At 38.5% G+C, this 24,529-nt stretch overlaps 1 protein-coding gene across 1 annotated transcript in view; it reads right to left on the minus strand.

Annotated features, from left to right (window-relative positions):
• Positions 1–391: 391 nt before the first annotated feature.
• NEXMIF (neurite extension and migration factor) overlaps positions 392–24,529 on the minus strand; it is a 1,441,710-nt gene continuing 1,417,572 nt past the window's right edge. The window contains exon 6 of the mRNA XM_044057672.1: positions 392–7,701. Within this exon, the coding sequence (XP_043913607.1) occupies positions 3,464–7,701 (4,238 nt within the window). The 3' untranslated portion in view covers positions 392–3,463. The remainder of the gene's footprint in view (positions 7,702–24,529) is intronic.

Genomic DNA, 24,529 nt, shown 5'->3' on the forward strand with positions numbered 1-24,529 from the left:
ACAAACTCAGGAGAACATTTGTTTTCTGTAGAGGACAACCTCCCCCTGCATCCCCCCATATTCCCTGTTAATTATAAACAGCAATTCCAAAACTGCATTACAGTGATGAAAGGGCAAATTCACCAAACCCCACTGTACCATGATCTCGTACACATTTAAAAAGCAGGTATGTGCAATCAGCTGATTTTCAATCAAACATACCAGCTTTTTTCAGTCAATGAAATGAACTTTTGACCGTCTTTAAACCTGTGTGTGTGTGTGTGTGTGTGTGTGTGTGTGTATATATGTATATATATATATATATATATATATATATGTATATATATGTATATATATATATATATATATATATATATATATATATATATGTGTGTGTGTGTGTGTGTGTGTGTGTGTGGGAGGTGTGTATATACCTCAGCAGCTAAGATGAGACCAAAAAAACATTCTTTACAAGAGAATGCTCAAACTAATAAAGAAAAGATGGAGGCAGTGAGTTCTTAATTATTCCACAAAGGCCTAGATACAAAGTTAATGTATACTCATACATACAGCGTTGTAAGGGCAGATCAAGATAATTCAGTCATTTCATATTTTCTGATCACTCAGCTGAAGTCCTCTTGAATGACATAGAAACTTCCATTGTTCTATTTGGGATTACAACAGCTTTAATACAGTTCATCATTGTCAACTTTTCATGTATTTTAAGCGGCTGTTGAATTCCACTGAAGTTACATTTTTAGCTACACACCAACAGAACAACTATGGTTTTGTAACATTGCATGGGATGCTACCTATTAAATGTGAAATTTAACTGGCATAATATGTTTACCGTGACTTATGGTTGAGTATTACCACATTCATAACACAAATGCTATGAAATTATTCATAAGGTACAGTCACTTTACAGTTGAAGATAAATTGCATATTTTGAGTATGGCTGTTTCACATCTTATTTGTATAGAAATCCCTATTTAATCCAACAGCAGAATAAAATAGAGAAACTGACTGATTCCTGCTTGTTTTGGTTTTAGTATATGGGCAAGTAATTTGGATATGGTACAAAAGAATAGTACAACAGAAATGAGATTCTCCACAAGACAAAATGGATATGATTAAAAAAAGTTACCATTTTAAAAGCCATTTTTCATTAAAATAATTAAAATGGCTTTTCTGAGCTAAGAAATGTGCAAAATGAGTCAGTAATTTACTAAGTGATTTCGAAAGACAGGAAAGCAGTCACTTTTATTTGTCATCAGTTTGTAAAGCTTAACAACTGCCTTGTCAGTTTTAGTTACCTTGTTGGATAACCATCAAAAGTTAAAATGCCCCTACTGTTCTGTTTGCAATATTATAACAATGTATAGATTAAAACTCTGTTAGGAACAGGATATGTACGGCTATATTACTATTCTCACAGTTCATGGGTTCTCACCAAATTTCTTTAGTGGCATACAACCTTGCACTTCATGGATCAAGTTTAAACATACTGCATATTTTGGTTGAGTACATCTATAAAGACAGAAAAGCTAGCTGCTATAAGCATTTTCACAAATGAACCATCAAAACAGAATACTGGTACAACTAGACAACAGTTGGCCGGTGACACCACAATTCTGCAGCGGCACTGAGGCAACTAACCAAAACAAGATAGCAAGTTAAGCTTTCAAAAAGTTTACATTTTACAGTTAGTGTTGTTTAGCTGAAGAAGACAAAAAGTATGATAGTCTTTCATATTATTAAGCCACAAACAATGTGGTTACAGGAAAATGTTGTCAAACTACTGCCACCAGAGATTTACAATCACAGAATGCATTTAACTCACACCTGTAATGGTGCAAGTCACAATGTGATGTTAGATTTTAAGAGAAAGTAATTTCATAAACACTTTTATTACATGCATATGCACTTTTACAATGTTTTTTTTTTTTTTTTTTTTTTTTCCGGACAAGTTGGGCCTTTCATTAGTAATTCACATTCTTGAGTTTACGGAAATGACATTTCTGCAATAAACAAATATCAGAGAATAATCTGCAAAGGGATTTCACATTACAAAATTACATTTTCAAAACTCACTCTTGCTGGTTCTGAGATGCTTAATTGAATGTCTGTTCACAGTCTCTGTGCTGCCATACTTAAGTTCTAGTACGTTACAAATCCTGTTGTAAATATTGTTTCCAAAAAGCACACAGCCAGGTATTAACAGTATTATCTCCTATCAAAGTATACTGCAAGAAGGCAATATCACCAAAGAAGTTCTGACACCAAGTTACCAGCTGCCATAACAAGCAGCAGATCCAAGGGATGAGGTAAGTAAATTCGGCACATAGCTGCTAATCACAGTCCACAGGTTTTGGTATCCCAATCCATACCATTCCATCATGAGCCGCAGGTGCTTCCAAATGGGAGGGAGGGGCTAGTCCATTTAATTTCTGGAGTGTATATAATACTTGTAAATCAAAAGGCATCATCCCAGAATAAAACACTAAAATTTAAAGTCTGAAAAGAAATAAAACTATTTACAGTCACTTGTTCGAGGTTTGGCACACATTTTTTTGCAAGTAGTGCATAAATTACTGTACAACAGTATGAACCTTTATATATAGATATTTATATATATATGTATATATAAAACCTGTTAGGATTTAAGAGTTTGTTTTGCAATTATTTTCCATAACTTAAGTTCGTTGAGATTCCAGCACTTTTTATATACCGCAAGGCATTTTAATGTGAAGAAAAAGAAATAAATGTCTTTTTCTTAGAAAAAAAAAAAAAGAACCCCTTCAAATGCACATAAAAATGAAAGCATTGTTTCTGCTTTAAGACTGAAGTCGGACTCCCTGCAAAAAAATAAAAATAAAACAATTCTTATGACCACTTATTTTCCAGTGGTACAACTCCATCAGAATGATATGATCACAACTCTTGCTAATCTGATAGAATGTACATAATGCAGCATAGGACGTAAAAGGCAGCAGGAGCTACACAACACTTATCAGGGCATGATAGTCCAGAACAGATGAAAATGACTTGATTCCTTTGCTAAATTTAAAAAAAATCTTTTTCAGTTTTCCCCCATGGTCTAAAACATACTGATTATATGTCTTTAGCTTTTATATATTTAAAAAAAAAACATAGTTCTGTTTCAAAAAAAAATAAAGGGTAAAAGAAAACATTAGCTTATTTTCAATACACAAAGATAAAAATGAAGTACGCAAACAGCAGAAAATGGCAGCCTTGTTAGTCAAAACATAGCCAAGCCAGAAACGTTCATTGTTTAGGTAGTATATAGATGTAAAGGTATTTTCATGCATATGTTTTAAATTTTTATTTATTTATTTTTAAAAGGGTTATGTCTGACATGCAATTCTTGCTTTCAGAAAGGAACAATGAGGAACAGCGGGCTTCACAGGTAACAGGAAAGTAGAGGGTGCATATGCAGCTATGCAGTAATTCCTGTGCAGCATTACCTCAGTTTCTCAAAAGAAGCTGTTATACATGGCTCCTTGATATGCTGCTCTCGCCCAGGCCGCTTTAGTTTGCAGTTCTCATCCCTTGCTGATTTGGAACTTGACTTATGACGGTACATCTTTTTGTGTGCTGGCCCACTGTTGACTGCTGACAGCATATGGGTATAGCTTTTATCAAAAATAACATTACGCATGCCAGCACTGTATCCAGCAGAATTGCTGAGGCCACTTAAATCACAAACCAGAGATTTATTTTTAGATGAACCCTTACTTGCTGACTTCCGGTTTCTAGATACCCCAGATGAATTGTTGCCAGTTTTCTTTTTCATTTCTTGTGGGGTACTAGCCAGAATTTTCAGTGTTTTTAACTTTAAACTGTTAGACTCATGTGACTGGCACATAACTGAACCACTGTTATGTCCAACAGGCCCCCATAATGGTTCAATAGAAGCCATCATAAATCTGTGAACATCTGCCATCCCAGATGCAATGTTAGACAAAATATTAGAGGGCTCTTCAAATTCCCTTTGGTCATCATCAAGAAGGTTGCTGGCATTTTTAATGTTTGGCTCAGACCAGCTTGCATTGCTGTTTTTACTCAACTGCCAATCACTGGGCACTCCATTTTGTTTCCCAACATTTAAGGTAGTTCGACTGTGATGTGGAGTGGTTGGAATCAATGATTTAGAAGCAGGAGCTGCAAGATTCCTTAACTGCCCTAACAACTGACTGCCAATTGTTTGCTTTTTTTCAGTCTTCACTTCTGTTGCATTTTTTGCTTTTTTGGTTGACTTGGATACCTGCTTTAAGTTTTTGTTTTGTGTTTTTTCTGATTTGCTGGCTTTTGGACTCTTTGCTTTCTTACTGGCCTTTTGAGTTGAGCTTTGGCTTGGGCAGCTATTTTTATTATTCAGCACTTTCTTCTTCGATTTTGTTACTTTCCCATTGCTGCTAAACTGACTTGTTGGCTCACTGAAAGTATTTACACAGGACTCCTTTTCCAGCAGGCTAACAGGGTCTTCATCGTTGAACATGTGGAACTGAATCTGATGGTTACTCAGACTAAATGAATCAGCGGGTTGGTCTGGCTGTTGCATAAGGGTGCAGTCCCAATTTGAATCTTCTGAAACTCCAAGAGTACCATGAGAACTATCCTGAAAACCTTTCAGGTTGCTCAGAGATTTGGCATCGATAATCTGAGGAGAAAGGTTAGGAGTATCTGGTGGTGACATCTCTGAAAGGGAAGAGTGCCGGAATTTATCAGGGGTAAAATTTGAGATGTCCAAGAGGTCTGTGGACTCCTTTAGTGGGGTTATTTCATCAATGCTTTGTTGGATCACTAACTTTGGACTGCAGTGGGCTAAGAAATTATCATTTATATCATCTTCACCATCCTTTTCACAAGACTTCAGACTCAGGGAACTATAATTACTAGAACAAACTGACAGTGAACCAACAGAATCAAAACTGATTAGCCTGCCATCATCAGAATTCAGTGTCCCTCGCTGGTAACTGAAACGCCCCTCCCCATTACTGTAATGGTACACCTGATAAGATCCATCAGGCTGCAGCTGGAGGTCCTGCATGTAATTTTTATGGTACAACATTTTGCTGATATTCGTACTCATTTGGCTGTACCCAGAGGCAGAAAGGCTCTCAATATGTGGCAATGATGCTGGGTCACCAAACTCATCCGTCAGCACAGTGGTATCCCTCATATCCGGCATGAACTGCTGATTGCTTACAGCCTGTGTCTGCCAGGCACTAGTGAAGTTCTGCTCTAACTCTAAGTGGTGGGGTGACTGTTGCAGTTCAGACTCTGAGGGTGGAGACAAAACACAACTTTGAGCAAGAGGCAATGGACTAAACTGTTTTTCTGGAACAGGGACAGAATTCTGCCCAGAGGAATGATGGGAATAGTAAGAAATATTGGTGTTACCTGAAGAATCTGAACCATCCAGCAATGTCTGGAGATACCCTCCAGGAACAACAGAGACACTGGTAGCAATACTGACAGACGATACAGGCTTTTCTGGTGGGCAGGTGGCTTGTAATAATGTGGATTTTTTATCATCCACATCAACATGACACTCAGGTACAGAGGGGCTGTCAGAAATGCACTGACTGCTTTCTGCCTTTATACTAATTACAGGGTCCTGTTTTTCTAAAATAGGAGAGTTATCTATTGTATTAGTTGAGATTCTGTCATCCTCTTGAGCTGCTTTGATTTTTTTACATTTTAAACGGGCTTCACTCCTAAATTTAATTCGCTGCAAAATCTTCTTTGTTCTTCCTTTATCTTCCTCCTCTGGTGATGTGCAATTTAAAGAAATAGAGCTTGTGATATCATTCAAACTAAATTCATCTGTACAGCTAGAATTAATTGAAGCTATGGTGTGTGTGCTTGTGATGGCCAGATCTTCTCTTCTGCTGCATGGATGTTTGTAATCATAAGAAACAGAACCTTGATTGTGAGGAATCTGCTCTATTGCTCTAATTCTCTGAATCCTGTGTCTGTTTGCAAGCTTAGATTTCCTTTTGTTGCAATTGGAAAGAAATGATTCTGAACTTTCCCAGCTCGAATTCCGTCCATACATAGTTGATTTCAGGTATGCAAGTCTACTCGCTTCTTTTTTTTGCCAGAAGTCCTTCAGCGGGGCCAGTCTATCATACTGTTTTAGCAGTTCATCACTCAAGGTAACAGTGGTCTGGGTTGCATCAACTTTGCTAAGTTTCACTAACATGTTCTTTTCCCCTTTAAATCTATTAATAATGATGTACTTGATAATAACAGGAGGTTCTTTCCGAGAAGCTTTTCTACGCTTCTTTGGACACCATTCATCATCATCTTCTTCCTTTGGACCATCTACAGGCCATTCCTTTTTGTCAGCAATCTTTTCACTTTCTATAGAATCCACATCATACAGGTAGTCATCACTGTACCTCACTTTCCTTTTGGCTCTCAGGCCATAATTCTGCTGCATGGATGAGTTTGAATGCTGTCTTGACAAGTACCTTGTGCAATCCTTCATATCTTGCAGAGTATCATAAGAAGACCCCGTACATGAGCTGTCATCACTATATTCACCAGAGTCTTCTGCTGAATTACTTGAATCTAGTAAATGGTTTCTTTTAGAAGACAGAAACTGCCCACATTCTGCAACACTGATATTTTTACTAATGGAAAGTTTTTCCTCATCCCCCCAAATGCCGAGTTCATCTGGTCTGAATTGCAAGGAATCAACATTCCTTTTCAGAGTATTTTTAGTTTCTTTTTTAGTGCAATTTGTAAATATGCTAGGGAAAAAATTAAACTGTGCATCTTCTTGCAAAGCACTGGTCTTATCCCTCATGTTGTCTTGGAAAGATTCATACCTGATCTTTAGGGAGCAGACATCACTTCCAAGAGTGGAGTCATCATCATCAAACATATAATTGTCCACATCCTCTTCAGAAAACAAGTTCACAGAAAGTTCATTTTTAGAGCAGAGGTCAAGCAGCTCAATTTTGCTTTCACTTATAAAAGATTCAAAATAACCCCACTCTTGGCTGGGATTTGACAGTAATGCCTCGTCCCCATTGCACTTGTCAAGTAACAGTCCCTCATAATAATTTTTTTGAGTGGGGTCCTCCGAATCACTGTCTGACTTTTCAGCATCCTGCTTATCACTCAGCCTTGACTTATGAACAGGGAAGCTTAGAAGCTGATCAGAAAGAAGCTGATCACCATATCTCAGGGTTTCTCCCGTACTCATGCACTGAATTCCTATATCTGAAACAGAGCAGGTGTCATAATCCCTGTTTATATCACCCACCTTCAGGCTTATTCCTGGATCTGTATCAGTGCTATCTTTTATTTCACTAAAGCAGCCAAGGCAGGGGCGGGACTGCTGCATTAGGCAGTCACCTCTCAGTACTGACATACCTCCATGCTCCGTCATGGTGAAAGAAGCCTTCTCACAGTCATCTGGCAATGACCAGGAACTCATACCCTTAGAATCACAAGAAATGAGAGAAATGGCTTGTGTAGTGGACTCATTTGAAATATGTTCGGGTACATCTGTGAACCCCAGAGGGGATTGAGGGCCCTCCAGACAAGCCTCCTTTGTGGTGAGGGAATGCAACACTCTCTGTCCCAGGTGATTTTCCTTCTGAACTACAGTCGGTGCTGAAAATGTCGCTGCACTGTCTGCAGCATCAGGAGACTTTACATCCTTCTTATGGTCATGCTGTTCTACAGAAAAGAAAGGATATAAAGCACAGTTTTAGAATGTGACAGTGCATTTATCTGCTAACTTCATTTTTGCAATTTAGTTTATATTACAAGCTATGGTTATTTTACCTTTTCTATAAGCTGCAGTTGTGTAAACATGCATTTATACAGAACAACAAAATATCATTCAAAAGAAGAGCTAAACACACACTATAATTCTTCTGTCAACAGAGTACATCTCTGCAACCTTGCTGCCACAATGAGAGAGACGTGTTATGTTCTGAAGGTTGTCAGGGTCATTGAAAAGACACATGGAAAGTTAATCATCCTGAAACCTTTTACAGCACATTATGGAGATTGCACTGCAAAGCAGGTAATAAATGTGCTTTGTTTCTTCTGTCTACAGCCTGTAAAAGCATCCTGGTAAAGATACTCAAGACAGATTTGTTATTTTTTATTGCACATTAGGAATTTTAATGGCTGCTGAATATTGCAATAAACAGACTCAGCAGTCATTCAGGATAACTAAGAATATTTATTTCTGCAGCTTACTTGCAGAACACTAGCCTCATGTGTTTAGCAATAAAAGTTCCCAATTAACATTTTACTTAGCTTGCATTACTGCTGTTTTCAGGCACTCATTATCACCCTGTCTCTTAGACATACTCCTAAAACTGCACTTACTTATTTAAGAGTTATCCATACTGTCAGCAGAATTACAACTGTGTACTGTCTCAGTTCTGTTGTAATCCCTGCCAGCTAAGGTAGTTAACATCACTTCCAGCTTATAATACAATGTCAATCATTGCACCTTACTATGGCAATTAACCTGTTCACCATTCTGTCTGAAATCTACTTCCTAGGTCTAATTTTTAATATTAATGCCATTAATACTTTTATTCTCACTATTTCTGACAGCTATTTCAACTGCCTCACAAACAGTAGTATCATTCTGTTTACACTTGCGTCTTCCACAGATTTCCTTTACTCAGCTAGCCCCAAACTCGTCTCCTTTGTACTTCATTATTACATCTGCAATATTGCCTCTTTTAATTTATTAATTATTACACTTTCAAAAGAAGCATTCCACACAGTACTGACCCAAAGTTAATACTGCTCAGCCCATAGTTTAGTAAAATCAAATCCTGAATATTGATCCATCTTTTACACCACAGAGGGACACCTATGTCTTCCTTGTGTAGGAATTGCAATTGTATACCTATTAACTACTAATTTATTTTGCCTTCTCTGCTTATGTTTATGAAACTGAAGCACCACTCATCCTTCGCTACCAATTTCCTTTCTCAGATCCCTCCTCCCGCTGCTCTCCTGTACATTTCCTGTTTTGCTATCACGGCTCTCATTCTTGAATTAAACACGATCTTCAGTACAGTCCCTTCATTCATAATGTTCCAGCACAGGGCATTTTGACCATTACAGCAAGTAGTGGTTTAGCCAAGTAAAAATTCCTTCGGACTAAGTCATATGTTGCTGGACAGTCAGTTCTGTGCTAAAATGGAAAGGTTCCACACTTAAAGTCTCTTAACAAAACTCAAGTTACAATCGGTAACTCAACATCGTTTCCATCATCATCATCATCAGAAAAGTAGTTCCTGAAGTCTCAGTCTTGCACCCAGTGTTGTTCTACATTTCCTTTAAACACTCTTTTAATTTGGTCGTTGCCATTGTTTCATACTTAATGTGGCTGACAGTACCATACTGTGTGTCTTGAATTATTCCTTTTTCTAATTATGAGACAATCAGTGGGCATTAAATCCTAAAACTAGAGTTTCAGTGGCATCTGATAATGCTCAGAAACAAGAGGGAATCCCTTCAATTATTATTTCATTCATATTAGATTAACTAGTTGTTAATTTATTAATTGGCTTGTTGATTAGCTATGCTGGAAATATGGTGATGTTTTCTGGTACAGTTATTTACAATACCTTAAAAATATGTACAGAGAAAACACAACATTTAAAGTAATGAAGTAGTCAGGTGCATTTAAATGATAAAATAACTAGCATTTCCCTCTGAAGAGTAAGCAGCAGTAACCTCTCTCACCTTGACTTACACCACCTATGGATGTCACATATGCACAATCTAAGTTACTCTCTACTGTATCTTTTCTTAGCATACCTTCACAATGGTAAAACAAAGTTGCACAGTTTTCACTATGATGACATAGTATAGTGTCTGAGACTACACTTACCACACTGGGCACCACCTGTAATGCTTTTTCTCAGCTGCGCAGATGGTCTCCTCTCCAAATTAAAAACCAAAGTTCTGATCATAGTCTATCTTCCTCCTCAGAAGTCAGACATCTCATTTACTGTGTTGTCTTTATAGGTTCATCGGAGATTACTAGGCTAACATATCAAAAACCCTTACAAGCTTAGGCAGTTTTACCCATATTTTACCCAATTTTCTATCCCTAGGGGAAAGATAACAAGGGTCAGCAAGCAAGCAAGGTTTTGACAATTTTTACAGACTGCTTCTGTCATAAGGGACACGTGTGCCACCCCAGGAGTGATTGCACTTGAAGATGGTCAAGGAACGGCTCTGCTTCACATGACTAGGAAGCCTTGTATTTAAGAACGGTCTCCATTCCTTACTACCTTATCCCCTTTCTCTTCACTTCAAACATCTGTCTAGGCCCCTCCAGTCTCCTGCTCTTCATCTTCACCTGTTTGCAATGCATTGACTTGCCTTTTCTTTTCCTCTTTAAACTCTTACAAATGCAGAATACATTTCCAGCTTATGCACAGTTGTCAACCACCTGGCTACATATTTAGCTTCTCCTCCATTCTACTGGTTTTCTTGTTCTTTTCTCTCTCATCTGTCCCCTTCACCATTCCTGCCTTCTTTCCTTCTTGCACCTTTGTTCCTTACATTGATGTCGTTCAAAACTCCACAACTTTATTGCTCTTACTTTTACGACCAATGTCTCTCTACTCCATTAGTTTCACCCACAATAAGTCTCCTTCCCATTTTTATCATTTACTGTCACTTTCCTCTCATTTTCAGGACGCAGTCCAGGCAGTACTGACCCAAAATTAATACTTACTGTCCACCTTTTCACTTAAATGGATATTTCAGAACTAACCATCTCTAAAAAGTCTATTTCCACATTCTCACTTCTCTAAGCAAATGCTGGGAATTGAAAGATGCTCTTACCAAATCATAGCCTCCTCTCAATTCCATTGGATTGGAGCGTTACATATACTTCAACGTCAGACATCTGTTTGCATTGGTGATATTTTACTGTATTTGGGTCTCTACAATGTGCTTTAATTTTGTTATTGTTTTGTAGTGTACATTGCCATAACTATATTCCTTGAAAACATTTTATGTACAAAATACATCTTAAACCATGAATATAAATATAAAAAATGTAAGGACTATGTGCTCACAGGGGTCCCCAGACAGCAAGAACACTTTATTCATTAAAAAGCTGATAAAACTTTCTGCGGTTTAGACTGCTTGTTTTTGCCTCCTGGTAGGTCTTTTCAGCATATCTGTCTATCATTTGCAAGCCTCTAAGCAACTACTGTACTAAACTCCATGTTTTTACTTGTAACTGTGTTTTAGAGTTATAGATGGCCTTGTGCTGATGGCCATGACACAAATGCAATGTTTGTAACTGTGTTGTAAGGTTATTGTTGGCCTCGTGCTCACAGCTTCATTTATCTGTGACCTACATGTATTTTTGACCTCTGCAAGCTGCTTTTGGGATGAGTGGGGCTCTTTTCTACACTTGACTGAATACTGCTGGCTTGTCACAACCAGAAACCTGGTGTAATGATGTCCTGATAAAAGGACACCAACCAAAGTGCATCGCTGAATGACGGATAGCCTCTTAAGGTGGAATAACAATCCCCCTTCAAGCCTTCTGCTTAAAATCAGGTTTATCAGCCATTTTCTTTCCATTTGTAACAAGAAGGGCTCCGCACAGCTTCTACATTGTTTTGGGGACCATTTTTTCCTATATACTGTACTGTTTGACTGTTTGCTTTGTACTGTGTCATTTGCCCTTTGCTTAGGTTAATTACCAGCTTAGCAGCTGTAAATTGATTTTTGGGATGAGTGGGTCACTTTGTATGTTGTCACCAGCTGCATTACATTAGTCTGAGTATACAGGGCTCGACTGTTGCACTTTGCTGGCCTAGTCTGCTCTCCAGATGTCCTGTTAAAAGGACGCCAACGAACATATATCGTTGAAGGCCTTCATTTCTCTTTTAAGGTGGATCAATGATCCTACTAGAGCCTTTAGCTTAATTACTGGCTTAGCAGCTACATTTTATTTTCCATTTGTCTCTATAAGGGCACCACACAGCTATTATATTATTCTGAAAACTGTTTGAAAACTGTTCAGCACAAGTTATTGCACAGCATGAACATATCGTAGTTTACTGTGTTAGTCTGTTGAGAACCATATATTGCACTGCTTAGAGATTTTATAGTATTACTTTATCATTTGCCCCTTGCTTTCTGCTGCTTATATTTGGCTCTACTGCTGTATAACCCTGTCCTCTCAAATGGACTAGGGTCACTGATAGCATGCTGAACTGCTGAATGAATGTTTTGTTCTATTTAATGGAGCCTATATTGCCTAACTTGTATTGTTCATAGCATAATATCTGCTGCTTTCGATTGTTAATCCCCTAAACCTAATCTTCCTCTACATACTTGCTCCAGCCTCATCTAACTATAGCCTCTCTCTACTACTGTGCTTTATTTCACCCTCCCTTCTCTAAACATCCCTCACTTGCTACTGTTCCCCTCTACATCTGCAATATTAACTAACTCAGTGTTGTCTCCCTCTCCTCTACAGTAATTCATCACGGGTGCTCCCTCCCTGCTTTAAACGCAAAAGGAATACCTCTGGCCATCACCTGACGATACCCTGAATTGGCCAGCTTGTCTGGTACATAGAAAAATACTACAAGATTGTGTAAATGTATGTTGCTTAACACTAATTAAATGTAGTCTTGATGTACTATCTATAGAGTTAGTCTGCCCTCCCATGTGCGCGTTCTAGCAGCCTACCGCAGACCGTTTGCCCTCTCCCCCTCCTGTTATCACTACCCTAGAATATATTTAAACCTAAGACTGGTCCAGCTATCCCTGCTGTTTGCTATCTCCTTCTACCATTATGTGGCAGCATCTACCAATATAAATCCTAGATATTTTTATAATCCCAAAAGGTTTTATTTTTTCACAAACAGTTGGTTGTGAGTTAATATCCTTAGACTGTAAATATCTCCCCCTCCCCCTGCTAAACCACCCTCTGTAAAGGCAGCCATCATTTTCTGGCTGGAAATATTTAGCTCATACCTTCCAACTACAGCCTTTAAACTGCTCTTTGCTGATACTTTTTCTGCCATACTCACCTCGAGTGGTCGTTCCCGTTCCGTTCGACCTACGGGCTCACTCCGCTCCCCTAACCTGCACCCAATTTCCACCTGCCCCCAGTACTCCTAGCTTTATTCCTATCTTACCCCACCCTCTCAGCCTAATTACCCAATACCAGCTCCCACCTCATTACTCCTCCCACCTATAGCCACCCTTCTTAAACTCTGTAATCTGTACTCCACCCAATAATTATAGTCCCCTCCTCTTTCCTTAAATCTCTAGAATACCTCCATCACTTTTTAAACCCTTTCTTCTTCATAGCCTTCTCTATTTTCCTACCCACTCATACCACTCTCTCTTTGCTCGAACATGCTCTCCTCAAGCTATCACACCCTCCAGTCCCCCAGCCTCCTCTTTATGTTCCTACTTCCCTTATACTATGCTACCTCATATTCCACCCATGCTTGTCCAATACCACCTACAAAGACGACTACCATACAAACCCACCTTCCCCTTCACTCTTACTCCCATTTCCACACTATCTCCTCTTCTCTCATTCAACCCAACCCTCTGCACCTATTTCACCCTAAACTCTTCTCCTCTAAAGTCAAGACACAGTCACCTGCTCCAATCTCCAATCTACCAAAATCCATGCCTGACAGACCAATATGGCTAAAGGATATCTCCTTCAACAACCTAGTCGAAACTGGTGATATCCATCCTAACCCTGGTTCTACATCCTTTATTAACGACACTCATCTCTTACCCTCTTCCTCCTATCTCAACACCCTAAAGATGTTTACAATTAATGCACAAAGTCTAAACAACAAAGTACACCAATTTCAAGCTTGGTTAAGACATAACCAACCAGATATCTTGGCCATCTACAAAACCTGGCTCAAGTCCTTTATCTCCAACTTTGAGACTCTGCCCCCAGGATTTCATTGTCTCAGAAATGACCGACTAAATAAAAAAGGTGGAGGCACTGCCCTAGTCTACTCCAATCTTCTTACCTTAATTCCCCTCCAAATTCCAATTCCTCAATTCCAGAACACTGAACTAACTGCTGGAATTCTAAAACTAAATAAACATAAAAATATCTGCATCATTGCACTATATATCTCACCTGGTAACAATGTCTCTACACTCTAAAATATTCTCCTATGGGCCTCTACTAAAATTAACTATGAAACTCATATCCTTGGTGATGTGAATATTGACTGGAATAAAATCAATTGCCCCTCTGCCTCCCTATCCATTAACCTCTACAACTTCACTCAATCCTCTACATCACTCAACCTAACAAAATAAACCCTCCCAGATCCACAATAGATTGGCTCCTAGTCTCAGATCCAAATAAAAAAAACAATTCTGGCACAATTCCTGATACCTTTAGCGACCACCTACCAGCCTTTATGCATTACTCAACTAGTTCCTCCCCACAACAGCATCAATACATTCAAACTCGTTACCCTCAGTAGCTTCAACCCAACTACTTTCTCAAATACTTTCAAACAAATGAACTGGCAAATTCTAAACATCCTTCCTCTTGACAAGGCTATAGAATACTTCAACTCTGTCTTCCTTGATACTTTAAACTCACTAGCCCCACTAAGAAACAAAAGGATAAAAACTAAAACTGCTCCTTGGCTATCCAAAGAAACAAAACAGATTATGCACCAGAGAGACAAACTATGGAAGCTTTACCAAAACAAAAAACTGGCCAATACCTTGCACCAATATAAACAGCTCCGCAACCGTGCAAAATGACTAATCGCCAAAGACAAAAAATCCTACTATATCAACCTTCAGTCCAATAACAATAAAAACCTCCAAAAATTCTGGAACTCAATAAACTCACTCCTCAATCCAGGCTCCAAGAATAATCCCTGTCCTGACCCAAGTAAATCTGACATTGAACTAGGCTCTAAATTTAACTCATTTTTCATAGAAATTATTACTACCCTCACCAAGAAATTTCCCAATAATAACCCAGCTGCTCTACACTTTCCCCCTTCTAACGCACCTCATCTGTTTGAACTTAAACCCATCTCCACTAACTTTATAAAAAAAACTTTTGTCCAAACTTAAACCTTGCTCTAACGCTCCCGACAATATTCCCTCTTCGTTTCTAAAATGTGCTGCTGATGGCATTGCTCTCCCAATCAGCATCATTATTAACCGATCCATAAAAGAATCATATGTCCTCAAAATCTAGCACTCAGCTTATATTTTTCCTCTTCATAAAGGAGGCAAAAATACCAGCATCTCAAACTTTCACCCCATTGCTTTGCTTTCACCAATTTCCAAAATCCTAGAAAAATGCATCCACCTCCAACTTATGCCTTTCAATCTTCTCACTCCTACCCAGCATGGCTTCCGTCCAGGCCATAGCACAATAACCGCTTTACTCTCTTTCCTAGAAACTGTCAATCAAGCCCGAGATTCAGGACACTTAGTTTCTACTGTTTTACTCGATCTGTCTAAAGCCTTTGATACTGTTTCCCACAAACACCTTCTCTGTCATCTCTCAAACCTTAATCTCTCGCATAATGCTTTATCCTGGTTCTCCAGCTATTAGATAGATCACAGGCAGTCAAATGGAAGAACTCCATCTCTTCCTTCCTACCCCAACTGGCGTACCACAGGGATCCATCCTTGGGCCAATGCTTTTTAATATCTTCATCAATAACTTTCACACTGCTATTCCTGATCCTAAAATCATTCAATACGTAGACGATTCAACCTTAGTTTGCTCTGCCTCAAACCTCTCGGAATTGCTGACTAAAACCCAAACTGTCTTCTCAGCAACTGAAAACTGGATGCACCAAAACCACCTCTCTCTCAATGCAAATAAATCAAAGATTCTACTATTCCCTCCCACAAAGACCCTCTCCTACGATAAAAACAACTTCAAAGTCTATAGTCAAACCAGCTCACCTACAGAAGTGGTCCCCTCTGCCAAACTACTTGGCATTACTGTAGATGAACACCTCAAGTTTGATATTCATATTCAACAAAATACTAAGAAAACCTACAAAAAGCTAAGTATGCTGTATAGGAATAATCGCTTTCTCTCCAAATCTACCAGGCAAACTCTGGCCTCGACTTATCTTCTTCCTTCCTTACTATACGGAGCCCCTCTCCTAACCAACCTGTCCTCCCTCTATCACCTCTAAACTAGAAAACCGCTACAACAAAATCTCTAAATTTGCCTCTAAATCTAAAAATACCACCCATCACTGCCTAACCTACAATCCCTGAATTGGCTTGAACTCCCAAACTACCTAGACTATCTCCAACTCACTACTGCATATAGACTCATATTTCACCCAACAAAATGTCCCGCTCTAACTAACATCCTTTCCCCTTATACACCCAACAATCAGAACTTAATTACTATCCATAAACCTAAACGTCCTGCTAGCCTACTTCTCCTATCTTTCTCACTAGGCAAAAAATGGAATTCCCTTCCCTGCACACTAAGAACCATACCAAACTCATAAAACTACAAAACCCAACTATTCAAACACCTGTCCACTAAATGGAAATGTACCTGCCTTCACCCAACCTAATCAAAGGGGGTTCTCTCTCTGGTTCCCAAGCTCTACAACTTTCATAGTTATCTCCCTATGAGTCTATCAACAATTTCTATAGCTTCTCTTTAAGCTCTCACCTCCTGCAGCTACCCTCACACAGCCCAACCTTGTAAATATTGTAAATAGCATTTTACTGTTGATGTGTGTATGTAAAGAGTATTTACATTTTCTTAAAAGGTTTGTATGTAAACTGTTTCCACACCTAACACATATCTGTTTTCCTCAAATGAAACTGTATGATCCCTACCTTCAAGCTTAATGAATTTAACTATGCATGATATTGAATGCATTTATGAGCAACTATTCTACATAATATTATCTTTAATATTAACTATCAGTTGTATCTAAATTGTATAATGCATCTTGGAGCTTTTCTCCCCGGGCCTCCACTGAAAATGGGTCAATTTGGCCCAGTGGACTTCCCCAGTAATCAAACTGCAAATAAATAAACATTCTCCACAAAGACTGATCCATTGTCATCACATAGATTTGAAATTTAAAAATAGTCTTAATATCGGTGGACCTCTAGAAATAAGTAAACATTTAAGTTTGAATCTAATTTGAGAGTAGACAGCTCCTTTAATCCTGCTAGCCTATCCTAAGCAACTCTGCAAAAAAAAAAAAAAAAAAACCCTCAAAATAAATAAATAAAAAAGCAAACTTTGATAACAATGTGTTTATGTCTGATAACATTTGAATGATTAAACAAATACACAAATATGCAATGGTGTGCATTATGGGGGAGGGTGGCAAGATTGCTACTACTTATGTGAAGTAATTACAACATCCCTGCCACTTGCAGATAGAGCAATATTAAAAAAAAATACCAAAATATATCCTGGTCTTACTCAGAGGTGATGCAGTCTTACAGTTAAATAAATAAGTCTGCTTGTCTAACTACAAAAACATATTTGCTCTGTCATTTGAAATATTTGAAAATTCTAGGCTCTAACACTGCACATTTTTTATCATTAGTTGCCGTTGTCACCTCACAGTAAGACGTTGTCCTGTTCGATTCTCAGCTAAAGCGTCTTCTGTGTGGAGATGTGCGTGAATAGGCCTACCTTCGTTGAAGGTTGTGTGTCAGGCCTGGCAAGTCGGTACGTAAAAATCTACTGCCAATCATTAGCGGACCAGAGTTCCGCTGTGGCGACCCCTAACCGGGAAAAGCCAAAAGATACAACAATAGCTGGCAACTCCATATAAAATGTTCACTGATTAATTTAAGAATACAATTCGCAGCACTACATTTTCAGTATGAAATAAAATATACCTAATTATTTTTGTCATTTTTAAATACATAGCTTTGCAAACTTTTTTAATTAAACCAAAGCCTGAATATATTTAGTATGTCCCTTGGTGACAACATCTTAAGGATAGGTCCACAGGCTTTAATGGATGTGGCATGTTGATGTATCCTTTAAAGTCTATGGAAAGCTGCATGTTTTCCTTGTGCTGATGTCACTACAGTCAAAGCTCACCATGTATCCTCAGTGTTAATAATACGGGTTGTACTTTTTTTAATTGAAGCTAATGCCGAAAATGTTTGCCAGTGGGGCACAGATACTGTCCCATTATGTGGAAAAAAAAAACAAATGACAATGCAGTTTAATCCACTCATACGATAGTTATGTTTCAGATAGTTCCATTTCCATTTAGCTTTATGTGCTATGGTGTAGACACGTACAAAAGGTGTCCTTCGATTTAGGCGATCTTCTATTTTTAATGTTCCAATAAAAATATCTTTAATGCTTGACCAGTAATATCATTAGCAACGACCTGAGGTCCACAGATACAGATGTACAACTTAATATGGTTTTAACAGTATTGAATATTAAGGCTTCTTCAGTATGATTAACTATCTCTGTTTCAGCTGAGATCAGTGTAATGAAATTTAATGAGTTTTGTTCAGAAAGTATTCAGCATGGGCACTGAAACTGAGATTTCTCCTAAACACCAAGGCTGGGCAATATTGGAGTCAATATTTCATGTGGGGGGACTTATTTATGTATTTAGTCTCTGACAAATGAGTAAGTGGATTTGTTCTTGGATCATTTCCAGCCACAGTGCAGGTGCAAGACAAAAGCCATGAGTAAATCAAACAGAATAGTGCCATACAGCTTTTGCTGTGCTGTCATGATGTAAACTGTGCACTGCTATACTGTTCCTGGTATCCTGTTGTCAGCACATTGCATTGTGCTAGTTAGTATCTGGGCTTTTGCTGTGCTGTCCTGATGTAAACTGTGCACTGTTATACTGTTCCTGGTATCCTGTTGTCAGCACATTGCATTGTGCTAGTTAGTATCTGGGCTTTTGCTGTGCTGTCCTGATGTAAACTGTGCACTGTTATACTGTTCCTGGTATCCTGTTGTCAGCACATTGCATTGTGCTAGTTAGTATCTGGGCTTTTGCTGTGTTGTCCTGATGTAAACTGTGCACTGTTATACTGTTCATGGTATCCTGTTGTCAGCACATTGCATTGTGCTAGTTATTATCTGGTATTTCATTATCAAGCTTATCTGACAACTGTGTTTCTAAAAAAAAAATCCTTCCTGCAACCTGCTTGCTGCATGCCCCCCACTGTAGGAAACCATGCATCATGTAAGGACATACTGTGAATTATATGTTTTTAGCACATCTTCCACTTGATCTCTATTTGCACAGCACAGATTTCTTTCAGCATGAGATCACAGTTCCCCCTTACGCCTACAGATGCCAGACTGCTAGCACTAAAAACCATGGGACAGTGTAGCACGTGAATATATGTACACTGACACCCACTCACTGCTGCTTTACACAATCTGCTTGTGAGAAATGATACTTGCTCAAAGTGGAGACCAAACTTTCCATCAGGGCGATTAGGAAATGTATTCCTATTCAATTGCTACACAACGCAAACATGAAGGCCGAACATGCTATGGTTCTGAAGATACCCATGGCTAACTTTCCTTTGAAACATACTAATGGACTTCGTCCTTAGCTAATGCACCTACATCCACTATTTTTAAGGTCTGTAAAGAAGTAAAGCAGTCGATCAAATCCTGCAAATATATGTATAAACTGAACAGTGTCATCTACAGATAATTATAAAACTTTCATTAGCTATGTTGGGAATCTTAAAAATAATACTTAATATTGCATGAAACTGATCTCTGAATTGCCCTCCCCAAAAAAGGGCCTAGGAACAGATCCCTAAACACTCTTCTGAAAACCAAAAATACTGGCACCATGGTGACTGACAACATACCGGGCTGTCATCTAGCCAGCAATAACAATAGGCTCACTGATCCCAGTGTAAACCTTTGTAACCTCCACCAATCCACTGGGTATATAACTGAGGCTTGCAGAACTACCATAACAGTACCCCTACTTAAAGAATGTTCTCCCACTGAGCCACAGAACTATAGACTTATTAGTCTTCCACTATTATTTGCAAAGTAATGTTGTGTACTATAATGGAACTCGTACATAATGATATAGCCAATTTGTAATCTCTTGATCCAAACCAATGTGGCTTTACAAAGGCAGGTCCCGTCTTCTGAACTTTGTGGACTTCTTCAGTAGGGTAAACAAAGAACTGGATAATAGTCAGTTAATGCATACCACCTGCTTTGATATGGCAAAGACCTTTGACAACATTCCACAGTTTAGTATCACAAGTGTATCCACTTAAATATCAACCCCTAAGTGATCTGTTGGACTACCCATTTGCTAACAGGCAGAACCTACAAAGTGAGGATTGGCAGTATGTTTTCTTCTAAAAGGCTTGTCCAACAGTGATGTGCCATAGAGTCTGTGCTAGGCCCACTTCTCCTTGGCATATACTTCTCTGACATCCAGGCTGACACACAGAGTCTCTGGATGACATAGTCTATTGATGCTTGCAAACTCAGGACTGTCATGTACTCTCCAAAAGATACCCATAGCCTGAAAGAGGGTCAAAATCATACTTATTGGGGGTGAGTCCCGCCCACAGTAGAACATAATCCCCTGTTTGGCATGTACCTATCCTAATATATCGTCCTATTTGAAAAATCCAAGATGTTTCCATTTTAAATTATTCTGAGACACTGCTCCCTAGTTCTTACAGACTCTTGTGTGGGGGCCCCCTGCTTGGCCTTAATAACTATGTAGGATCAGATTCTACTTAACCTATAACATATCCAAAATGTACTATCTTTATCACCTACTCCAAAGACCTAAATATATATAGTAACATCAACAAAATCTGCTGATGTCTCTCTCTCTGAAAGGATCTAATACCTTTAAAATAAGCTTCTACTCCATGTCAAAGTGTCTCCGTAACTCTCTTTAAAAAAATCTAGACAAATCTTTGTGGATTTGTAAGTTCTTCTTAGGCTCTTCTCTTTGCTCTTATTGACGGAGGGAATAAATAACAGCCCTTGCAGTGGACAGGCTCCTAATGGTGCACTGAATTGACTACGAATTATGAAATTATAAATCCATTGTGATAACCACCTTTATGAAGCAGATGAGAGAAGAGAACATGACTTTGTAGACTGCTGTTCAACATGAGATGTAAAACAAGACAGGTCAAAAGAGAGATCATCTCACCAAAAGCAACACAGAATGTCTCACTTAAGCGTACTCCTAATGGTCCCTCAAGTGTAAATCCCACAAGGCAAGCATACACTTTATCTAATGCTGTTATTATTGGGAATTCTATTGTGTGAAACAGATGCCCCATTCACGAGGTTGGAGAAGAGAAAAAAATGGTTAGCTGCTTATCTGGAGCCAGGATGCACAATATCATAAACACACTCATGTCACTGCACCCCAGGTGTAAATATGATTCTATCATAGTCCTTGTCGGTGTAATTGACTTGAGACACACCTCACTGGACTATATGAAAACAAATGTAATGGATCTCTTGGAATGTGTGTCAGAGATGGGTATGAGCCTTGCAATGAGCAGCATTCTACCTTCACCAAGGATGATTCCACTGTGCAAACATAAAATGATTGATTGTAATAATTGGCTTAGTTTCTGGTGTCGCTCCAAGGGAATCCAATATTTGTCTGCATGGGAGAACATGGTCAGGAGACCACGTTGCTCTTCCAAGGATGGGTTGCACCTGTCCTTCTAGGCTTTCGGATACTGGATAAAACTTTATCCACCCCCTTTAGAGCCTTTTTTTAGGCAATGCAAAATAGACAAAACTACCAACATAGTGAAAAGGTCTACAAGAAACCTTAAGGTGATACTGCTCAAAGCTTGTAGACTAAATAATATACTCAAATCCAGAAAAAGAAGTGAATTCCACTAAAGAACGCTCAGCAGAACAAAAAACAATGTAAATATTGGAAGAGCGTTGCACCACAAGTATTAGTATTTCATCTGATTATTCAAAACTTGCTAAACAACTAAAATGGTGAAAAGACAGCTTCAAAACAACAGCTTCAATAACTGGCTTTTACCATGAAGAAGGCTTGAAAAAGCTGAAAGCGCTTGTCCATTGTTTACATCAGAAGGGTTCTTCACTTTTATGTTCGTTTTTCTGTTTTTATGACATCCACATGTTTTAAAGCTGTGGAATTACAACGCCACTTGACTTTTACAGCAGCAAACCTCTATATTTCATATATTGTGGATTCAACATGGTAAAAGCCTGTTATTGAAGCTGTTGTTTTGAAGCTGTCTTTTCGCCATTTTGGTTGTTTAGCAAGTTTTGAATACTCAGATGAAATACTAATACTTGTGGCGTAACGCTCTTCCAATATTTACATTAAATAATATACTCCTCACTCTTCAAGCCTTCCTCTGTCTGGGGAATGTAGACATCTGTGGCATCACTGTGACTTGGTTTAAAGCCATAGAATGTACTCCAGAAGTGCAAGCCTACAGTACCTTCCACACATTTAGACCAACAACAGCACAGACTGGGGCCAAAAGTGGAGGTGTTTTAATCTATATTAGCAACAAACATACCTCCATGTTTGTTAAACAGGATGATACCACAGACCTCATCCCTGTGCAAGTCACCACAGGTAACGTTCCTCATATGCTAGCTACAGGTCACCATCTATGCCTCTAGAGTTTCACAACATTTACCTAAACTAACTAGTGGTGCTCAAAATCCAATCACACTAGCACGCCAACCACAGGATCAAAAATACCAGTAACACTTAGGAACCAAAGGCAAGCTTCATCCTAATTACTGAGAGTTTGTTAAAAATCAAGGCTCCCCCCAATCCAGAGACCACAGCTACCTATGCAGAATTATTCAGAGTCATTATACAAACATGTGAATGGCTGCATAGAGCAGTCATACCTACCAGAAATAGATCCAAAACAAACACTAAAAACGAACCCACACTGGTGGAATCCTCCCCTAAACATGGTATATAATAAAGGAAGAAAACTTATGACTAAAATCAGGAAAAGAAGCTTCCTTAAAGACAAGTGCCCTCTGATGCAACTAAACAAGAAAGTAAGAGGTCTCAATAAGTTAAACAAGGCCAACTATAAAGCTCAGGATAGCGTCACAGGCTATGAACAATCAGATGGCTTTTTTCAGCTACATATGGAACACTAGTGGTAACACAGAACAGTAACTGGTGCTGAATGGTATCACCTACATCGGTCAGGGTGACATAGCAAATCTACTGGCTGTAACTTCACCCCCATTCCCCTCTCAGCTCCACCAAGTGAAATCCCCTCCAATATACTTCCCCCACTTATCAGCAGTGATGAGGTGCTGGCAGCACTTGCTAAAGCCAAGAACACAGTCTTCAGTAACCGGAGGAGTATCCCAGTGCTCTGTTCTGGTCCTGCTTCTGTTTGGTATCTACTTCTAGGATGTCAAGGCTAACACTAACTGTAAATTGGAATTGTGAGCTATTAGAGAGTCTCCCAAGACACAAACATCTTGCAAGTTGGTTTAACACAGACAACTGATTGGTGCCAAAGCCATGGCCTAAAACTCAATACCAAAAAAGCATTATAAAGCCCTTTGGGAAACTGCCAATGCAAGTTAGTTACTCGATCGATAAAATGCCTCTAATAATCAACCAAGTAGTAAGAGGTCTGGGAACATATGCAGATAACTCAATACTAGTAGCCCAACACAAGCAATAAAACAAACTCCAGACAACAAAAAGCTTGCTGCAGAGCACAACACAACCTTCAAACAAGCCAGCAGAAACACTCGAGCAATATATTAATTTGAACAAAATGTTCAACACTCGTTCCACATCGAAAACTTCATCAGAACATAAGCAGTAAACTGAACATTTGCATTTAAAAAGCCTGCACTGAAAATCACATGACCATATTGATCCAATCATGAACTTCACATAATAAAAATCACATTATTAACAGAATATGATAATTAAGAAAACACAATAAAATGCCCACGATTACATCGTAAAAATAAAAATTACACTTCATAATGTTTTAATTTTAAAATACTATTAATAAAACACATTTCATTAACCCCGGAAAATTTGTGGCATCCAACCTTAAATGCCAATTCAGTTTACGAGTTTCAATATATTCTTCCGTAATTGATCCATGGGGATCACTGACCATCTGTTCTAATACAAAAACTCAAAACTATGCATCTCTTCCTTTTCAAGAATTTTTCTTTTATGAATTTCATATAAATACTTGTAAATACATTCCCATAGTTTCCTACTGTTTTTTTCCCACATAAAATACTGGGCGTAATTTACATTGAGTCAAATAAACAACACATCTTCAGTCACAAGAAAAACAGCCACTTGAATAGTCTTCCCTTTAATTTTTATATTGTTTTTAATAATATATATGGGGATTGATGACACTGGCTACGTTTATACATACCAGTTGTTTTCTGGTCTTTGGGTCTACAGAAAAGGGAAAAATTACCTTTTTCTAAATAATTTTTTCAAAG

This window comes from Protopterus annectens, chromosome 15.part0, assembly GCF_019279795.1.
Source record: "Protopterus annectens isolate FY-2018-M chromosome 15.part0, PAN1.0, whole genome shotgun sequence".
NCBI lineage: Eukaryota > Metazoa > Chordata > Ceratodontiformes > Protopteridae > Protopterus > Protopterus annectens.